At 42.0% G+C, this 22586-nt stretch overlaps 1 protein-coding gene across 3 annotated transcripts in view; it reads right to left on the reverse strand.

Moving 5' to 3' along the window:
• CENPE (centromere protein E) overlaps positions 1–22586 on the reverse strand; it is a 183013-nt gene that overhangs the window by 24036 nt on the left and 136391 nt on the right. For all 3 annotated transcript variants that reach the window (XM_073601785.1, XM_073601777.1, XM_073601770.1), the window contains 6 exons: positions 18745–18912; positions 18428–18643; positions 8601–8825; positions 8305–8514; positions 7944–8144; positions 2317–2520 (listed from right to left, as the gene is read on the reverse strand). In XM_073601785.1, the coding sequence (XP_073457886.1) occupies positions 2317–2520; positions 7944–8144; positions 8305–8514; positions 8601–8825; positions 18428–18643; positions 18745–18912 (1224 nt within the window). The remainder of the gene's footprint in view (positions 1–2316; positions 2521–7943; positions 8145–8304; positions 8515–8600; positions 8826–18427; positions 18644–18744; positions 18913–22586) is intronic.

Below are 22586 nucleotides of genomic sequence, written 5' to 3' on the forward strand. Positions count from 1 at the left end.
TTTTGCTTACATATAAAGAATACATAGAAACAAAAAAATAATGATTTAAAAAGCTTGCCCTCATATGTAACTTGTATACAATGCCTTGAAAAAGTATTCACACCCCTTTTCTACATTTTGTTACAACCAATTGTATTTTATTGGGATTTTTTGGCTAGACCAACACACAGTGGCACATAATTGTGAATTGGAAGGAGAATGATAAATGGTTTTCAACTTTTTTTTACAAATAAATATGTGAAAAGTGTGGCGTGCATTTATAGTCAGCCCCCGAGTCAATACTTTGTGGAACCACCTTTCGCTGCAATTACAGCTGCAAGTCTTTTTGGGTATGTCTCTACCAACTTTGCACATCTAGAGCAGCGTTTCTCAACTCCAGTCCTCAAGGCGCCCCAACAGGTCATGTTTTCAGGTTTTCCCTCAGATAAAACAACTGTGGTAATTACTAAGGCAGTGAAACTGATCAAATCACCTGTGCAAAATAATGGAGAGCCTGAAAACATGACCTGTTGGAGCGCCTTAAGGACTGGGGTTGAGAAACACTGGTCTAGAGAGTGAAATGTTTGCCCATTCTTTGCAAAATAGCTCAAGCGCTGTCAGATGGAGAGCGTCTGAAGAGCACTTTTTAAGTCTTGTCACAGATTCTCAATTTAGGATTTAGGTCTGGATTTTGACTGAGCCATTCTAACACATGAATATACTTTGACCTAAACCATTCCATTGTAGCTCTGGCTGTATGTTTAGGGTCGTTGTCCTGCTGGAAGGTGAACCTCTACCCCAGTCTCAAGTCTTTTGCAGACTCTAACAGGTTTTCTTCTAAGATTGCCCTGTATTTGGCTCCATCCATCTTCCCATCAATTCTGACTAGCTTCCCTTTCCCTGCTAAAGAAAAACATCCCCACAACATGATGCTGCCACCACGTTTCACGGTGAGGATGGTGTGTTCAGGGTGATGTGCAGTGTTAGTTTTCCGCCACACATAGCGTTTTGCTTTCAGGCCAAAAATTTCAATTTTGGTCTTATCTGACCAGAGCACCTTCTTTCACATGTTTGCTGTCCCCCCCAGATGGCTTCTCACAAACGGGACTTCTTATGGCTTTCTTTCAACAATGGCTTTCTTCTTGCCACTCTCCTATAAAGGCCAGATTTGTGTAATGCATGACTAATAGTTGTCCTGTGGACAGATTCTCCCACCTGAGCTGTGAATCTCTCTCCTTGCCCGGCCAGTCAGTCACTCTTTCCATTTTTGGATGATGGCTTGAACAGTGCTCTGTGAGATGTTCAAAGCTTGGGATACTTTTTATAACCTAACCCCACTTTAAAGGGGTTGTAAAGGTTCCTTTTAAAAAAAAAAAAAAAAAAAAAAAAAGAAAAAAAAAAAAAAAAACCACACAACACAATAAACATGTCATACTTACCTCCACTGTGCAGCTCGTTTTGCACAGAGTGGCCCCTCGGCGGCTGTCTTGGCTCCTCCCCACATCAGCTAACCCTCATTCTGGGAAGCGCTCTCTCAAGGGGGTTACCCGCCTCACAGCGTGCCACGTCATAAATTTGATTGACAGCAGCGGGAGCCAATGGCTGCGCTGCTATCAATCATCCAATGAATGAGCCGAGAAGCCAGTGCGTTCACGACGCGGGACTTTCGAGGGCTCAGGTAAGTAAACGGGGGGGGGGGGCTAATCGCCGGATGTAGAATGCATTAAGGTGAAAAAACGTGTACCTTTACAACCCCTTTAAACTTCTCCACAACTTTATCCCTGACCTGTCTGGTGTATTCCTTGGCCTTCACGATTCTCTTTGTTCACCAAGGTTCTCTAACATCCGAGGGCTTCACAGAACAGCTGTATTTATACTGAGATTAAAATTACACACAGGTGGACTCTATCTACTAATTAGGTGACTTCTAAAGGCAATTGGTTCCACTAGATTTTAGTTAGGGGTATCAGAGTAAAAGGGGGCTGAATACAAATGCACACCACACTTTTTAGATATTTATTTGTAAAACAATTTAAAAACCATTTTCCTTCCACTTCACAATTATGTGCCACTTTGTGTTGGTCTATCACATAAAATCCCAATTAAATACATTTACGTTTTTGGTTGTAACATGACAAAATGTGGAACATTTCAAGAGATATGAATACTTTTTCAAGGCACTGTATGTACATAGATATATTTATCTTGGGACAGCTATATTACACAATGGCTGTGTGCTTTGGAAGGTGATCATCACTAAACAGTTTGAAATTTCAGATACACTTACATCAAATAAAACCAGAGCTCTTAAAAAAGAGTGAAGACAAACACACTTACTTGGAGAGCCTTTATTTCTTTTAGGGCAGTCTCAAGATTTTTCTCTTTTTCAGAAACTTTAGCTTGCATTTCAGAAAGCGCAGTTTCTGTGACACTTGACAAAAGTTTCTCTTGTAAACGTGATGCTTTCTCACCCTTTTGTTTAGCATCTGCTTTGGCTGAAGTGACCTCATTTTCAAGCTGCTGAATCCTGCACTGCATTTTCTACACAAATGAAAGTAGAGAAAAGTTATATTTGCAAAAGCACATAAAAAGCATTATAGTAGTTCTAAAAGGCAGGTGTTTTTTTCCTACCTGAATGCATCACTGAGCACTGCTGTGTGTGTGTCAATAGACACACAGAGCAGGGCTTAGGAGCAAGCATGCATGAGCAAGCCACTTGCTATGGGAGCGCTTTGCAAAGGGGAGGAACCGATGGGAGACCCCACAAAAGAAGGCTCTGGGGTGGATCCTTGCAAAACCATTGTACAGAGCAGGTAATTATGACAGGTTTGCCATTTTAACTACTTAAGCTCCGGACCATTTGGCTGGCAAAAGACCAGAGCACTTTCTGCGATTCGGCACTGCGTCGCTTTAACTGACAATTGCGACGTGGCTCCCAAACAAACTTGATGTCCTTTTTTTCCCCACAAATAGAGCTTTCTTTTGGTGGTATTTGATCACCTCTGCGGTTTTTATTTTGTGCGCTATAAACAAAAAAATAGAGACAATTTTGAAAAAAAAAAAAAAAAAAAAAAACGCATTATTTTTTACTTTTTGCTATAATAAATATCCCCAAAAAATATATAAAAACATTTTTTTTCCTCAGTTTAGGCCGATAAGTTTTCTTCTACATATTTTTGGTAAAAAAATAAAATAAATCACAACAAGCGTTTGATTGGTTTGCGCAAAAGTTATAGCGTCTACAAAATAGGGGATAGTTTTATGGCATTTTTAATGATAATTTTTTTTTTTTTTTACTAGTAATGGCGGCGATCAGCGATTTTTATCGTGACTGCAACATTATGGCAGACACGTCGGACAATTTTGGCGCAATTGTGGGACCATTCACATTTATACAGCGATCAGTGCGATTAAAAATGCATTGATTACTGTGTAAATGACTGGCAGTGAAGGGGTTAACCACTAGGTGGCGCTGTAGGGGTTAAGTGTGTCCTAATGAGTGACTCTAACTGTGGGGGGGAGGGGCTGTGTGTGACACGGCACTGATCACCGCTCCTGATTACAGGGAGAGCTGATCAGTGACAGTGTCATTAGGCAGAACGGGGAGATGCTTGTTTACATCAGCACCTCCCCGTTCTTCCTCATCGTGAGACGATCGCGGGTATCCCCGCGATCACGGAGCTCCTGGCGGGCGCATGTGGGCCCGCAAGCCGGCACTTAAAGTGCAACTTACAGGTACGTTAAAATCTGCCTGTACGTGCCCTTCTGCCGCAGTACATCTGCGTGAGGCAGTCCGGAAGCAGTTAAATAATGAAAAAATAAAAAAGGCATTGTACATTTTCAAATGTTTTTGTTGTTTTAAGTAGGTATAGTATAGTTCTATTTCCTGTGTTGTTTGTTAGCCTTAACCCTGTACTGACAGGCTCACACGGCTACAATTTGAAGTGTCAAGATTGATCGATTCCTCTATCTCCTACGGACAGGAGACTTCTTTTTTCGGGCTACACAGCATCCAGCACATGCCTTCCTTCACAAATCTGGGAGTGCTAAATGTGATGAAACATTTTTTTCAAGCTGCATGATGAGCTCTCTTTTAATTGCTCTGCCCCTTTGTGTCTGTGTCAAGTCGTATTGTATATTTTCTGACTTATTATGTTCCATTAGTACAATATATGTATTTGTATCAAATTTTTTTTTTGTTAAGCTAGGTCATAACTCTTCTGATCCTGAGTCAAGATCCTGAGGAAGCATTTACGCGAAACGTGTTGACCTCTTTGGATTGTTGCATTTTAGATACACACAATATGATGTAAAAATGTCAGGTTCAAGCGTTGCAAAGTAGACTTAGGGAAAAGGGTGTGGATCCCACATCAATATCGCGAATTATCAAATAGCACAAACCCACTAACAAAAAACACTTTTAGGATATGGGATGGTTTGAGTAGATTATATCACTGGCAATATAACTCCCCTTTAATTTCCTTACTAGACACAAATTATTTTAAACCTGGGAAAGATGAGCACATGTATTTTATTAGATGGGCAAAGAAGGATGACATAACTTTACAAGACGTTATGACGGGAAATAGATTATGCACTTTCTCTGAATTAACACAGAAATGGGGAAACAGACCACTAGATAGATGGAGATATGCACAAATACAGCACTTTTTACAGACACTCCTCCAGCCACTACGGGGAAGAGGTAATATAAGGCCTATGGAGAGGCTACTCTCTTCCCCGGGTTGCTTGGGCCAGAGTATATCTAAAATATTGGTAGAAGAAACAGAACCTAAATACCCACCCTATTTGGGGAAATGGGAAGAGGAAATAGGTGACCTGTGGGATGAGGAACATAGGTGTAAGATTCTTAGGGTAGCGTGCTCTACCTCTAGGGATATTAAGACAATAGAAATGTGTTATAAACTGATGGCGAGATGGTATGTTGTCCCGCAAATAGTACAGAAGTATAGTGTAGAGACCTCACCAACATGCTGGAGGGGATGTGGCGCCCTGGGGACCTTTGCACACCTATGGTGGGACTGCGTGAAGATCCAGCCTTATTGGGAAAGGATCACAGATAACATTTACCAAATAACAGGAGAGCATGTTCAGAAAGAGCCGTGGATATGTCTGTTCCATGATACGGATAAAAAACAGTAGCTCAATACAAGAATACCTTGTTACCCCACCTTCTGAATGCAGCCAAAAGCCTGATCCCAACTCAATGAAAGGGGAGAGAGGGGGAGAGAGAGAGAGAGGAGAGAGGGGGAGAGAGAGAGAGAGGGACAGAGAGAGAGAGAGAGAGAGAGGGGGACAGAGAGAGAGAGAGAGAGAGAGAGAGAGAGAGAGAGAGAGAGAGAGAGAGAGAGAGAGAGAGAGAGAGAGGAGAGGGAGAGGGAGAGGGAGAGGGAGAGGGAGAGAGGGAGAGGGAGAGGGAGAGGGAGAGGGAGAGGGAGAGGGAGAGGGAGAGGGAGAGGGAGAGGGAGAGGGAGAGGGAGAGGGGAGAGGGAGAGGGAGGGAGAGAGAGAGAGAGAGAGACAGAGAGAGAGAGAGAGAGAGAGACAGAGAGAGAGAGGGAGGGGGAGAGAGAGAGGGAGGGGGGAGAGAGAGAGGGAGGGGGAGAGAGAGAGGGAGGGGGAGAGAGAGAGGGAGGGGGAGAGAGAGAGGGAGGGGGAGAGAGAGAGGGAGGGGGAGAGAGAGAGGGAGGGGGAGAGAGAGAGGACAGAGAGAGAGAGAGGGACAGAGAGAGAGAGAGGGACAAGAGAGAGAGAGAGGACAGAGAGAGAGAGAGGGACAGAGAGAGAGAGAGGGACAGAGAGAGAGAGAGGGACAGAGAGAGAGAGAGGGACAGAGAGAGAGAGAGGGACAGCGAGGGGGGAGGAGAGAGAGAGAGAGAGAGAGAGGAGAGAGAGAGAGAGAGAGAGAGAGAGAGAGAGAGAGAGAGTTATTGGATTTATTTATTTACTAATCTTTGAAATTTTCTTTTCAGGTTTTGTGAAGAGGGATAGTATGTCTAATATAGATTAATGTATTGAAAATGTAAGGCGGAGATACCAACTTTTGAAAAAATGTAATAATTAACAAGGCTGTTTAACCTGAATAACCTATAACAATAAAAAGAGAATATACAAAAGCGTTGCGACTAGGGTTGTCCCGATACCACTTTAAGACGAGTACAAGTACCGATACTTTTTTCAAGTACTCGCCGATACCGATTCTTTTTTTAAATGTTGTTATGCGACAGTTTTCAAAGCACAATACAGATTAGGTGCACCGATATGCAGCACTGACAGGTGGCACTGACAGGTGACGCTGGCACTGACAGGTGGCACTGACAGGTGACGCTGGCACTGACAGGTGCATTTATGGGCACCGATGGGCAGGTGTAGTGACACTGTCATGCCATGAGGAAAGGCTGCTGCAACGCCCATCTTTGTACTCCTTGCACTGAGCCGCATTAAAATCAGCAGCTGCCATCTTGTTACACCCAGCCCGAACTTTATGGGCTGGGTGTAGCAAGATTTCTGCTGCTGGCTTACTGCAGCCGAGTGCAGGGTGTACCAAGATGGGCGTCGGGATGTCCAAGCGATGACGTCAACACGGAGCGTCACTTCCGGTGTTCCGCCCCCTGACTTCCGGTTGCACCGAGTCACTTTATTCCTCTCCCAGGTATCGGATCTGGCATCAGGAGCATTTGCGCGAGTACAAGTACTCGCGCAAATGCTCAGCATCGGTCCCGATAGTGATACTAGTAACGGTATCGGGACAACCCTAGTTGTGACCATCTGTTTGGAATAATTCCCTGGATATTTTAATGTTATTGACAGTTTATACATCATTTTAATGATGTAATAAAAACTTTTTTACAAAATTATATTGTAATTCTTTTTAACCAATAAAGATAGTTCAATTATTTGTGCTAAATATTTAACAGTCAGATGTGGTACGCAGCGGGGCATTTTATTTTTTATGGCTTTGCAGGCAATCTGTCCATTAGGGGAATGCCACCGACCAGGACATCTCTTCAGAGGAGGTCTGTGCCCCTTAATGGGGACTCCGTGAGAAGGTACTAGGGTAGACACTGGAGCCAAAGCACTAAAGAGGAATACTAGGCGAGTAGGGGCAACCCTGATGATTTAGAGCCATTTAGAAACTTTCTCCTGTACAAACCGATCTGAGGAATTGCAGGAGCCTGAGGGAATCTCATCACAGAGAGACTGTACTAAAGTCCTATGTGATGACAAGGCAGGGGACTCAACCTCACCAGACAGAGCTAAGGGGGGCTTCGTATTTTATGTCAATGCCCTCAAAATGAACAGAAAAAAAAACATTCCTGGATTTGTCAAAAGAGCATGAGATGGTGTCATCCACTGCAGTGGGACCATCCCCTGTCTAGATAAAGGCATGGTGCCGCCACATGGCGGGATGAAACTAACTTCGGGTATAAAATGTGTAGCTTTGCTTCCTCTACATTGAATGGTGGTAAGAAGAGTGAAACGTGATACTCCAACTGGTGGATGATGTCAACTCTCAGTCCCTTACTGATAACCCCTTTCTGCGTTAAACCTGCAGAAAAGGTGCCCAGCGGTGCTTATAATGAGGCAGCTACAGGGGCTTAAATGTCACTTCCAGAGTAGCCATACAACATCTAGTCTAGCAGGGTCTGGGTCTGGTGCTCCAAAGTTAGGATAAGAGAACACCAAACCAGATGTCTTGTATGAAGAGACCAGCTGAAGCAACAATGTAAGAAAAAAATCCTGATTGAAGAAAACCTTTTTAGAATGAATCAATTTCAGGCAGAGCAGAAGAAAATATGTCCATCCTTCTAAAATACCAGCAAAAAACTAAGGAATGCTAAGTAGGGGTTATCCTGGAATGGCACACAGATTTTTTTTTGTTATAGGCTAGAAAAATACAAAAACAAAGTTAAATAAAAATACTTCTGTCTTGAAAAGAATTACCTTTAATTCTGCCTGCAGATTTTTCAGTTTCTCACACAATCGTGCATTTTCCTCATCTAGAATGTTGGAATCTCCAGATGGAGCAAAAAGCTGCCTTTTGTGCAATAGCTCTTTGTTCTTCTCTTTTTTCTCCTGTAAAACTTCATCAAGCTGCTTTAGATATGCCACTGTGTCCTGCTTTACTCGTGACTGGACAATGGTCTTTAAAAAAATAAAATATAATATAATAAAATACCAAAGACTATCTGCTCACACTATGCCATTTCAGAAACTAAAGAGCCGAGCAATTATGATATTCTATAAACGTAAAAGGGAAGAAGACTGGGGAGTATTTAAAAGTGCACCTTTATAGCCAATTTACCTTTAATTTCTTAGATAAAAGCTGGACAAGACCAGAAATTCTCCTATTTTCTTGAATGATACCCTCACTGAAACACTTGGCATCAAAGTGTAAACCTTGGCACTCTTCCAGCCATGACAAGAACTTCTTCTTACATTTCACCTCTTCTATAAGGTCTCCTTCCACACTATTCAGAGAGATCTGCACCTCTGAAAATCCATCTTCCACACGCTGTATATCAGAATGAAAAAAACATCATAAGCTAAAACTTAGCACCAGAAATCAGTTGTTTAGGAAGCGAACAGCTTATGCTTTACCTTTATGACATCCATTTTCTTGAAGATGAGGTGGTTTAAGAATTCAAGTTCACAGAATTTGAGCTCTTCTGCTGCACTCTCAGACCACTTTGTGCCATTCTGTTCTAGGCTCTGGCACTGCAACAGCAGCTCGTCATTTTTCTTCTGTACTACACACAATTCATTATCATAGCCAGTCACCAAACTGTATTGTTCTTCCTTGACAGCAGCATTTCTATATATGACCTAATAAACAGGAAAGTACCACATCAGCCAAGAAAAAAAACCATGTACAGTGGTGACAGAAAGTATTCAGACCCCCTTACATTTTTCACTCTGTTATATTGCAGCCATTTGCTAAAATCATTTAAAGTTCATTTTTTTCCTCAATGTACACAGCACCCCATATTGACAGAAAAACACAGAATTGTTGACATTTTTGCAGGTTTATTTAAAAAAAACTGAAATATCACATGGTCCTAAGTATTCAGACTCTTTGCTGTGACACTCATATATTTAACTCAGGTGCTGTCCATTTCTTCTGATCATCCTTGAGATGGTTCTACACCTTCGAGTCCAGCTGTGTTTGATTATACTGATTGGACTTGATTAGGAAAGCCACACACCTGTCTATATAAGACCTTACAGCTCACAGTGCATGTCAGAGCAAATGAGAATCATGAGGTCAAAGGAACTGCCTGAAGAGCTCAGAGACAGAATTGTGGCAAGGCACAGATCTGGCCATGGTTACAAAAACATTTCTGCTGCACTTAAGGTTCCTAAGAGCACAGTGGCCTCCATAATCCTTAAATGGAAGAGGTTTGGGATGACCAGTTTTTCAGCTGCAGGGACAGGACGACTGGTTGCAATCAAGGGAAAGATGAATGCGGCCAAGTACAGGGATATCCTGGATGAAAACCTTCTCCAGAGTGCTCAGGACCTCAGACTGGGCCGAAGGTTTACCTTCCAACAAGACAATGACCCTTAAGCACACAGCTAAAATAGCGAAGGAGTGGCTTCACAACAACTCCGTGACTGTTCTTGAATGGCCCAGCCAGAGCCCTGACTTAAACCCAATTGAGCATCTCTGGAGAGACCTAAAAATGGCTGTCCACCAACGTTTACCATCCAACCTGACAGAACTGGAGAGGATCTGCAAGGAGGAATGGCAGAGGATCCCCAAATCCAGGTGTGAAAAACCTGTTGCATCTTTCCCAAAAAGACTCATGGCTGTATTATATCAAAAGGGTGCTTCTACTAAATACTGAGCAAAGGGGGGCGTGGCTTGGACGTTCATGTAGGCCAGTGTTGCCAACCATCAGTATTTTTACTGGCAGCCAGTAAAAAATGGGCACTTTTCTCCTGCCAGTAAATGCCAGTAAGAGGAAAAGTTTGCCAGTAAAAAATATGGCTGTGATGTTCGGTTTGGTACTGGGCATGGGCAGCTCGGGTCCAGAGCCGGCCAAGACCATCAAAGTGTCTGCTACAGAGTGTTCGGGCGGTACCAGTGGGGGGCTGCTCTGGCAGAGGCGGTGCCTGAGCGTTTCATGTGATGTCATGGTGCAAGGGAGCCGAGCGGCCAGAGTTTGTGTGCGGGTCTGCGGGACGGAAGGAAGGCAAGCCGGGAGCAGGACTGTCAGTGCTGTTTGGACTGGAGGGGACTGAGAGGACCACCTGGCATGGAGAAAGACGTCACTGTGACTCAGGAGGGGGCGTGTCGGTGATCTGTGCTACTGCACACCGCTGTCACTGTGACTCAGGAGGGGGCGTGTCGGTGATCTGTGCTACTGCACTCCGCTGTCAGTGTCACTATGAGAGTTCATTTCATGTGCACCGCCCATTCTAATTTCCTGTCCCTGAGCCACTTACTATATTGAAAATAAAATAAGAAATATGCTTTTTGCCTGAATATCTACCTTGAATCACATTGATAATTGTAGGGCTGCAACTAACGATTATTTTCATAATCGATTAGTTGGCCGATTATTGTTTCGATTAATCGGTTAATAACCTTAAAAAAAAAGTGTGGTGTATAATTTAGTTAATATGTAAAGTTTTTTAAAAAAGAATTTATTCTTAAATATCCCTATTCAGTGGTAAATATAAATAACCAACTATATGGTAAGAGAGCAAAATATCTAATCCACTCTGAGAATAACAGACAGAAGAGATATACTGTATATACTATTAGAGGAGAGATGTACTGTACATACAATTAGAAGAGATATACTGTATATACTATTAAAGGGTGAATCTGGTAAACATCATCAGACTCAGAGATCAAATTGTTTTATTTAAAAAAACAAACAATGTCTTCCTTAAAAAAAAAATGTCTTTTTAAGAACATTCGTTCAATTTTCTAATCGTTAGTGGGGTCAAATCGACGTTTATTTTCAACCACAGTGACGGGAAAATTTGGAAATAATAGAAAAAAAGGAATTTTCAGACAGTGTATGTGGTTTTCGTTCAGAAATGACATTCATTTTAAAAACAGAATGTTAAAAACAAGTGAAAATTTCAAACAACATTCTTTCATTCAGCGAATGTACAAAGATTTTTTGTCTGAATATTCTCGTCTGAAAATTGATCCGTATGGCCAGCATAAGGCTCGGTACACACCTATGTAGTTTGCTTTTGATCTGTTTCTGCTGTGCTTTTTGATTTTTGCGTATGTGATTTTGCTGCGATTTGCGCTTTTGCATTTTTTTTTTTTGGCCAATTTGTTAGGCAGATTAAAAAACACAAATTGCTGCAAAAACGCATTATATGCTTTTCTGCAGCTTCTCCATTGAAGTATATTGAACCACCGTTTTGAGTTAAAAAAAAGTCCCTGACCCTTTCCAAATACGCAGCGGCTGAAAAAAGCATAGATGTGAACGTGTCCCATAGGAAACCATGTAAATGAACTGTAGCTTTTCTGCAAAAAGCACCAAAACCAGGTCTAAGACGTTTAGTAACATTAAAAAAACTAAAATTAGCCCTTTATAGTACAGTACAAAAAAGCAGATAATCACTACTGTAAGGGGTCCATTTTTACTGTAGAACTGAGAGTAATATTTACAGTAGCGATTATTTGCTCTTTTTGTACTATAAAGGGCTCATTTTAGGTTTTTTTTTAACCCCATTATGTTACTGGCCAATTAATCGATTATGAAAATAGTAATCGATTAATTTCATAATCGATTAGTTGTCGATCAATCGATTAGTTGTTTCAGCCCTAGATAATTGCATATTGTACTTATTTGTAGCCTAAATACTGAAATTTTCACTTATAACTGTCATTTTGTAACTTTTGGAAATGGCAGTAAAAACGTGGCTGTGCCAGTAAATTTTGGGTGTCGTGTCAGTAAATTTCAATCTGGTAGGTTGGCAACACTGATGTAGGCAGACGTGCTTCACTTCAGCTCCTGCATCCTGGACTACAAATCCTGTAAAAGAGCCACACATACCGCCGCAATAGACCGGATACTTCGCTCCCGGAGTGGAGCTACCCCCTCTAAGACACCCGGTCAGCAGAAAGGTAAAGCAGGGATGCCTAAAAATAAACCGGAGAGCGAACCCGCCGGCGGGGCGGCCCAGAATGGCGGACCTCCGCTCCAGCAACGTGTGGGGAAGGGGTCCTACGCCGCTGCAGCAGCTAAACTGGGTCAATATGCCCACGACAGCAGCGCAAAAACCAGAAAATATCTACAGTCACCCAGCAATGGAAACTCTGCTAAGCATGGCTCTCCTGAGAAATCCACCCCTGCTAAACAACATGTGCTTGACAAGATGGTGCCGGCGGCCCAGGGGAACACAGTGAGTACACCAAGCTCTCCTATTGCCAACTCTGACCTAGCTAAACACCCTGACATGGACTCCTCAGAACCCTCCTTACAGGACATTCTCACAGCAGTGCATTCATATGGCTCTTCTATTACTGAACTGTCAGCAGATATTAAAAGTGTGAAAGAGGGTCTGCTGCATATAAGGCAGGATATGCAGAAGCTCAGGGAGAGAACCACTGCTTTAGAGGGAAGAGTAAGCTCTTTAGAGGATGAATTACCCCCCATGGCACATGATCTGCATAATGTCTCTACAAAGCATAATGAAACAGCAGATAGAGTGGAAGATATGGAGAATAGGCTGCGAAGGTCAAACATACGCATAGTTGGCATGCCTGAAAAAGCTGAGGGGAAACATCCTACTGATTTCATTGAAGCATGGATGGCTGATACTTTTGGGAAAAATAACTTAACTCCATTCTTCTCAGTGGAAAGAGCTCACAGGGTGCCATCTAGACCACCGCCACCAGGGGGCCACGACAGACCATTCCTGTTGAAACTCCTACTTTATAAGGACAGGGACATTATACTTCGTCTAGCCAGACAAAAAGTAGATCTGGAAATACAGGGAGCTAAGATCTCTATTTACCCGGACTTTTCAGCTGCTGTACAAAAACAGAGAGCAAAATTTACGGAAGTTAAAAAAAGAATGAGAGCCATACCATTGATGTACTCAATGTTATACCCTGCTAGGTTGAGGGTGGTGGCGGATGGAGCAGTCCATTTCTTTGATAGCCCAAATATGGCTGTGAACTGGCTGGATCGACACGAAAGACGCCTAAGAGGAGAACCTCGAGGTCAATCACCCGCCTGATGATTTTCTGGGGGGAGAAAATACTTACCTTCAATCCTTCGCTCACGATTGTTTTTTATATAGGAGCATTAAGAAGAGGAGTAACTGAGTTTAATTGCTAACTTCTACCTTACGCCGATTACGTCTTGTACCTTAAGACAAGATCACAGGGCCCTAGCCCTCACTACTACCCCCTGCGCGGCAATTACAAAAGTTCTTTTTTAAGAGTGCCTAAGTTCACGGGCAACATGTTTTTTGTTTTTTATGTTTCTTAGGTTTGCCTTTTTTGTATTGATTACACTGTTTTTCAATCTGGATTACTCGGACCCCACTTCCGCAAGTGCCCAAGCTGCATGCCTCCGTTTCACTCTGACATAGCTGGAAATAACACATCTCTGCACATGGATGAACTCTGTCCACCACCACGTAATGACTCAGGTAACCTTTGGTCATGGTCGGGGAGATATTTTGTCTGGGTGTTGAACACCCATAGACGTGACCACCCGGTATTGTACCCCCCAGGATTCAATGAGTAACAAGAGAGATACAATTCTTTCGTGGAACATTAGAGGTTTACATGATCCTACCAAAAGAACCGCACTACTTACTTACCTCTCTCAACAGAATCCCACTATAATTTTTTTGCAGGAATCACATCTTACCAGTGACAGTATACATTTATTACGTATGTCTAAATTTCAACAGCAATACCACTCTATTCATACTAGATACTCTAGGGGAGTGAGCATTCTTTTTTCTAGGTCCACAGCATTTAGTAAGCAAGATGCAGAAATAGATGCCGAGGGCAGATATATCTTTTTGATGGGTGTATGGGAATCTCAAAAATGTATTTTTGCCAATATATATATACCTCCACCTTTTACACTAACAGTACTGCAATGTTTTGCTAGATTTTTGTCTAAATACCCCCAGTTGCCGGTGTACGTTTTGGGGGATTTTAACAGTGCAATGGATTTATCTTTAGATGTACGTAAAAAATTCTGTCCCCAGGGACCTAGAATGTACACCCCGCTGGCTAAGTTTCTGGGAGAACTTGGACTGATAGATATATGGCGACGCTCGTCTCCTCTACAGGCCCAGTTCTCCTGTCACTCACTGACGCACTCGACTCTATCTAGAATAGACTACGCTTTTGGGAATGAGTTAATTTGTCGATATGATCCAAAGGTGATATATTTGGCTAGAGGGTTGTCTGACCACTCTCTGGTGCAGCTTAGTCTAAATCTCCAAAAAACTAGTATGCCTGTACATTGGAAACTGAATCCATTTTGGCTTCAATTGTTCACAAACACTGAACATATGCAAATGAGCATTAGCAATTTTCTAGAGGATAATAAACATTCGGCTGCACCTGGGATGGTCTGGGACGCCTTGAAAGCGTTTATTAGAGGGATGTGTGTAAAGGAAATTAGTACAATCAAGACCAGGAGCAAACAATGGGCAGAGGATGTGGCTAAAGGGGTAGAAAGAGCAGAGGAGGTATTTCTGAAGGATCCTAACTCTGATAATGAACGGCAGTGGATAGATGCGCAGAAATTATCCCGCTCTGTACACCTGCAACAAGCTAATAATAAAAGATTTTTTACAACCCAAACATATTTTGAGGAAGGAGAGAAAACTGGGCACATGCTGGCAGTGATAGCTAGATCACAAAATCCCTCTCAAATTATACATAACATAAAAACTAAATCGGCATTGCTAGTGACTGATACACCGTCCATACGGCAAGAATTTTCATCCTTTTATCAGAATCTATATTCTTCAAAAGTTTCTTACCCAGAGGAAGAGCTGACACAGTTTTTGGAATCCATTACACTACCCAAACTCCAGAGTTTAGATAAAAAAAACTTTTAAATGCACCTCTCTCCCTAGAAGAAATGCAACTTGCTATGGCCACGTTCCCCAACTCAAAAGCTCCAGGTAGCGACGGTATACCGATCGAACTATATAAAAGTTTGGAGGAATACTTTTGCCAGAATTACTACACACACTCACAGAAGCAATTAAATCTGATTCCTTGCCGGGATCTATGTATGAAGCGGTGGTAGTGGTAATTTTAAAACCAGGGAAAGAACCGGATCAACCAGAATCATACAGACCCATTTCACTTTTGAATACGGATCTGAAACTTCTTACGAAAATTATTGCCATGAGGATTTCCAAAGTGGTGTCTAAACTGGTACATCCGGATCAGGCCGGTTTCATACCAAATAGGTCCACGGCAAATAACTTAAGACGTCTCTATCTTAACATGCAAATCCCCACAGACAATCAGGGACAAAGAGCTATACTATCGTTAGATGCCGCTAAGGCGTTTGATAGTGTGGAGTGGGAGTACCTATGGAAAGTATTGGCGAAGTTTGATCTTGGGGACACCATAATGTCTTGGATCAAGCTGCTATATAAATCGCCTAAGGCCTGTATCAGAATCAATAACACATTATCTTCATCATTTGATTTATACAGGGGAACCCGACAGGGCTGCCCTCTATCGCCTTTACTTTTCGCTTTGGCTGTTGAACCACTGGCGGCGGCTATAAGGGGAAACACAGAAATAGTAGGCTTTAGACGGGGAGAAACGGAAGAAAAAACTGCATTATATGCAGACGACGCCCTCTTATTCTTAGGTGACACGTCCACTTCTCTGATTAAACTTATGGAACTGATTGGGATGTTCGGAAACTTTTCCAGATTTAAAATAAATTGGGATAAATCGACAATACTGCCCCTAGACCCATTAGTAGGATCCCTTCCTCAAATAGCCGAACAAATTAAAGTGGTGGATAAATTTAAATATTTAGGCATAATCATACACCCTAATTTGAATCAATATATAAAACTAAATATAGACCCACTCCTTAAAAAATTTAAAGAAAAGCTTGTCAGCTGGACCCGGCTACCCCTTTCTGTGGTTGGTAGGTGCAATCTGATCAAGATGATCTGGAGCCCACAACTGCTGTATGCACTGCACAACGCCCCTATCTGGATCCCTATCCATGTGTTCCGCAGATGTAATACTCTATTCCGAACACTGATTTGGAGGGGACAAGTCCCAAGAATTAAACTAGAAACATTACAGGAGATGAAGGACTCGGGTGGATTGGCGGTCCCAAATCCATTTTATTATTTTATAGCGGCTCAATTGCAACATTTAACAGGCTGGCTCCACCCTGAGTCTTCTGATCCTATTCGGAACATTGTGAGTACACAACTATCTTGTGATGGTCTTGTGGAATGCATAGAAGCAGGCGAGTTAGGAGCACTGATACAGTTCCCCACGCTAATACTAATTGACAAAATTTGGAACAAAACAAAACAACATCTCCAATATGACAGATACACAAACTGGTCACGAATATGGAATAATCGTAATTACCCGGAACTCAGTAAGTTGGAGAATTTCTCTAACTGGGGGAAAAAGGGAGTTCAATACATTCCACAATTGTATTATGGGGGGGTCTTACGAGATTTCCAATCAATACGCTCAGAATTTAATTTGCCAAACACCTCATTTTATCAGTATTTACAACTTAGACATGCCATAACAGCACAAAGCAAAACTTCCAAATTGGAACTGTTTAAAACTGGGGTGCTCACACAACTAGCTACGTCATCATCCCGGAAGGGACAAATCTCCGCTATATATGGTTCCCTTATTGACCATGTATCTAGGGCAATGACTTTGGGCTGTAGAGGGGGCTGGAGAGAGGACATAGGGGAAATCTCAGACGAGGAATGGAGTAACATTCTAGAGAATGTACTTAAGGTGTCCCTGTGCCCCTCTCAAAAGCTCACTCAATTATTTATTATTCACCGTACATATCGCACACCTGAAAAATTACATAAATGGCACAGGAGAGATGATCCACTATGTCCTCACTGTCTTATCGACAATGGTACACTTATTCATATGTTGTGGAAATGTCCGAAGTTGCAGAGGTACTGGGCCTCAGTGATAAACACTATCAACAGTATATGGAATATCAAACTTATAAATGACCTTAAACTTTGTTTACTGGGATGGTTGGATGAAGAACAGTACACTCCTCATACGTACATCGCCATTTTGAGGACACTATTCTTAGCTAGGAAGCTTATTGCCAGAAAGTGGCTATCCACAATGAGCCCTACAGTAACGGAGTGGATTGCGGCAGTAAATGATGCTCTAATTAGAGAACAACTCACATATAAACATAGAGGCTGTCCAAACAAATTTGAAAATATATGGGATCCTTGGCTAGACACACCTGGACTGGCCCCATTGAGCTTGGTCCATAATAGAATTTTGGGTGGCAGAGTCCATACAGTAGGAACACCAACATAGATAATAATATAGAACAGGATATAATGTTATTGATCTAGAGATGAAAAACCTTATACCGTATATGTGATGTCTTTAACTGAAACAAATGGGAGGTGGCAGATGGGTAACGCAGAGGCCAATATGTACATAGTTTGCCTAGTCTAATAATAGGTATTGTTGACCCCGTTGGGTCCAGCGGAACGTAAACTAAGGAAAGGGAACAAAACAAAAAGTTCACTGGAAAATGACCAATAGAAGTTATATAGAACAAATAATGACCTGCGAAAGTCATAAGTATAACAAATGCATCGCACAAATGTACCCAATTCAGAGATAAAGATTGATAAGTGCCTTATGTGGAATGTGATGATGTATTTGGCCATGTAACATTAATATTGGTTGTTCTCATGTACTATGACATTGAATTCGACTTATGTGCTAAATTGTAACCACTTGACTTACTGTATTCAATGGAATTTTATTTATCTTTAATAAAAAAAAAAGATCTGATTAAAAAAAAAAAATACTGAGCAAAGGGTCTGAATACTAAGGACCATGTGATATTTCAGTTTTTTCTTTTTAATAAATCTGCAAAAATGTCAACAATTCTGTGTTTTTCTGTCAATATGGGGTGCTGTGTTGTGTACATTAATGAGGAAAAAAATGAACTTAAAGGATTTTAACAAATGGCTGCAATATAACAAAGAGTGAAAAATTTAAGGGGGTCTGAATACTTTCCGTCCCCACTGTATGAATGGTTAAAACAGAAGAACTCCCATGAGGAAAATATAATTTGCTTCCAGCAAGTTGTAGACAGTCAGCACATGCTGGTAAAGTAACTCCAGAATTTTGGCAGCCACAGTTAAGTAGTACGGATTATGTTCTGACAGCAGAATGCTCAACTTACCTTAAACTTGTTGAGCAGAGTCTGCATCTGAGAATTCAGTTTGAAGTATTCAGTTTGTAGGGATTCAAATGATTTCAAATGTGTTGAAGACATTGACTCCTTTATAGCACCCATTGATTGCTTCTGTGCTTCAACTTCATCTTGAAGCTCCATTGAAAGGTTGCTTAGTAAATGGTGTTGATTAGCATACACACTGGAAATGGTCACCATAAGGTCCTGCAACAAGACACAGGTTTTGTTTCACAAGATTCTTTGGTGAATGGAATGCCTCACAGATGACAATGAAAAAAAAAGGTTTCTTCCCTAAAGGGTGTTACCTTAAACTCTTGATTTTTTTGCTGTAGACTTTCAGTGCGTTCTGCAAGTTCATCTTCTTCTTCTTGCACAGGCTCGTTCTGCAATAAATGAAGTACTCTAATTTCTTTCTCTAGGTCATCAACCTTTTCATTAAGGTCATTATTTTTCATCCTTTCATCCTTTAGCTCCTGAAATAAAGTCACAGCAATGCATTAGTACAAATCATGCCTGTAAGAAGCCACGATTAACTAGCAAGGGACCAAACCCTGCTCTTATAAACGATTGTGTAGCTATGCAATCTGTTCAAAAATTACAGTAACCAGGGAAACCATGTTGCACACCAGCTAGGCAGTCACAATTGACACTAGATACTCTAGCAGTATTTCTCAAATCCAGTCCTTAAGGCTCCCCAACTAGGGTTGCCACATCATTTCTTTAATCCAGGACACACATTACACAGTTTCTGTGGCTGATTAAGGTGGTAATTAAACTCTCTTGGTGCCTCATCTGCATTAAATCAGCCTCAGAACCTGTGCGATACATGTCCTGGATTAAAGGGATGATGTGGCAACCCTAGCCCCGACAGGTCAAGTTTTCAGGCTTTTTATTATTTTGCACAGGTGATTTGATCAGTTTCACTGCCTTAGTAATTACCACAGTTGTTTTATCTGAGGGAAATCCTGAAAACATGACCTGTTGGGGCGCCATGAGAACAACTGTACAAGAGAAAGGTGACCTAGATGTAGCAGAGGCACTCAAAAGATGGAGAAGTCAGAGTCACAAGGGCCACACTGCAGATATTTGCCAGCACACCATGAATCAACAAAATAGCATCCAAACTGTATTTTTTAATGCATGATCACAGAGTGGTGCAACGTTTCGGAGCCATGCAGGGCCCATTCATCAGACATGTGATTAGTGTGCAGTAACAGTGTACAGTATTTAAAAAGAACCATCAACCAATCAAAACAGAAAGAAGCAGAGAACCACCCACCCCATGACAGGTATGATGTCATAGGTCCCGCCAAAAAGCAAGTAAACATCAGCAGAAATATAGAGCAAGAATTACTGGATTGCATCATGATACGATTACTGACCTTAATGCTCAGTCTGGCAAGATTCCTCTTGCAAGGCATATGGCGGACAAAATACCCATGTGTCACAGGCACATCTGTCAGTAGCTCTCGATCAGCGTGAGTGTGGGGATCCGAGGTTGCCCGGCAACCAAACGGATCCAATCACATCACAGACTGCTGGCCGTGCATGCGCAATCAGCAATTGCATAGCAATAATAGGATTTTTATTGCAGCTTACCTGTAAAATCCTTTTCTTGAGTACATCACGGGACACAGAGCACTATAGTAATAACTATATGGATTATAAGCCACCTTTAGGTGAAAGGACACTGGTATAACCAAAAAGGAAACAGGAAGTGCCCCTCCCTATATAACCCCTCCCATACCAGGAGTATCTCAGTTTTTGTAGCAAAGCAATATATACACATATCCCAATAAGAGGGGAGGGACCTCTGTGTCCCGTGATGTACTCCAAGAAAAGGATTTTACAGGTAAGCTGTTATAAAAATCCTATTCTCTTTATCGTACATCACGGGACACAGAGCACCATAGTAATAATTATATGGGATGTCCCAAAGCAATGCCACCTGAGGGGAGGGAGACACAAAGCAAATAGCCGCCGCCAGGTGTGAGGACCCTATACTGCTGCCTGCAGCACACTGCACCCGAAGGCAGTGTCCTCCTGCCATTTTACACCCATTTGATAGCATCTTGTGAATGTATGTACTGATGACCAAGTAGCGGCCTTGCAAACCTGAGCCACAGAGTGCTTCATGGGCAGTGCATCACCAAGCCTGACTGCCGGGGAGAGTGCGCTTTAATCTGAAAGGGAAGAACCTTTCTGATCAGGCCATACGCCTGACTAATCACCTGACGAATCCACTAGCAACAGTAGATTTCGATGCTGCCTGACCCTTTCTAGGGCTTTCTGGCAACACAAACAAAACATAAGTTTTCCATAGCTGAGCAGTCTCTTTCAGAAAGGCTTTAATATCTCTCACTACATTAAGAGAATGTAATAAATTTTTCTTCTACAGAACGAGGTTCTGGGAAAAAGGAAGGTAAGGAAACATCTTGATTCAGATGAAAACTAGACACTCAAATAGATATGTGTGAGTCACCGGCGCAAAATGACTGTTAATTGTGTCAAAAAAACAACAAAAGCACCACTACAATTATGTAGCAACCTGGGAGAGCACATAGAACGTGGTGCCGCAGCAGAAAGGGGCACAACAGGCAACTGCCAATAATAAAGACACGTAAAGCATACGTACAGAACCCCTCAAGCCTTTATCTTGTCAGTTTCCAGTCACCTGTAGGTGGCGTATAACCTTGATAGTAAGGATTTTTAAAGCTGCTCTGTGTTTCGTGATGTGCAAAAAATAAAAAAAATTGGGTTTCTGATGAAAACATATTCTTGGAGTGCATAGCAGGACATCATATTGATGACTAGTTAGCTTATTCTACCACTTTCAGGTGAATGGACACTGGTCCAAAAAAAAAAAAAAAAAAGCGGGAGACTTGGACTACACAACTCCCCCAGCTCAACTAAGCGTCAGTTTTGTAGTAAGCAATGAGGCTACAGAGAGACAATAGGGTAACAATCTTTGCAAAGGTATTTAACAGGTAAACCAAAAATCTCCTAATCTTACATGGGGAATGTCCCATAAGCACTGAATGTGAGGGGGTGGGCAATGCAGCAAGAAGGCAAAACAAAGTTTTGAGAAATGATCCCACCTAGAAATAGTGGATTGAGAAGCAGCCTGACTCTTAAAAGCACCCTTAGGCAGAATAGAAAATCAGACTGTGTTACCAAAAAAGTGTTACCAAACCTAAAAATGTTTTTTACCTTAATGCATTGTTTGCATTAAGGTAAAAATCATTTTTAGGTTTAGTAACACTTGAAGTGGTAAATAATGTAGCTGGGTCAATAGTCAGAGAACCCAACTTCTTGTAGAATTCCTCTTTCATGGCAAACTGGTGAGCAATCAGTGTACATAACTTCTTGGAAGTGTGGGTGCACAGAAAAGGAATTGGGAATTTTTGACTGGCACCAGGAGCCAAAACTCGTGACTTTGGGGTGGGGGAAGAGCATTCCAGTAGCAGTATTCTAAGGTTATTGTGTACTACATGAACCAGAAGTGTCTGAGACAGCCCTGGACCCCGAAACAACTCCTTTGAAGACTCCTTTATCAAATTCCATATTCTTAACTGCTTCCACCTCTTTCTCAGGAATTTCCTCAGATGCATCATCCTCCCCTCAGAAGGGGAGGAGCAAAAAAGGAGGGTACCCACATTTGCGTCTCATACATTCTAAGTCAGTGAGAACCCCGAGAGTTATTCATGCAGTCCAAATATGGCTGTTCCCTTGACACAAAGGAAGTGGAGAACTGTGCCACTCAACCAAAGTCAGAACACCCATGTGTCCAGTTGCCCCAGTAGACAAGTGTCCCAATACTTGCTGTACTTGGCACCGAGGAGGATGTGACCGCAGACTGGAGGCAGAGTGGCACAAAGTGGGCTAAGTTTCAGGTTTCAGTGTGATGTAATCAGATTTTCTCATGCTGTGTAGGCTCAAGAGTGCAAAATGAGCATGTGCTATGCTTAGGACCAGTAAAATTGGGCATGCAGGGCCAACCTTTCTGCACTCTACAACCACTATATTTTGCCCCATGGGGAAAAAAACAGCTCAAAACGCCCCAGAACAAACCCAGAAGGTACTGCAAGGGGAACTACCACATTGGTCTATATTAAATAAGAAACATAGCTGCAGGGCCAGCCTTCAC

Source organism: Aquarana catesbeiana, linkage group LG01 (genome assembly GCF_042186555.1).
Source record: "Aquarana catesbeiana isolate 2022-GZ linkage group LG01, ASM4218655v1, whole genome shotgun sequence".
NCBI classification, from domain to species: Eukaryota; Metazoa; Chordata; class Amphibia; order Anura; family Ranidae; genus Aquarana; species Aquarana catesbeiana.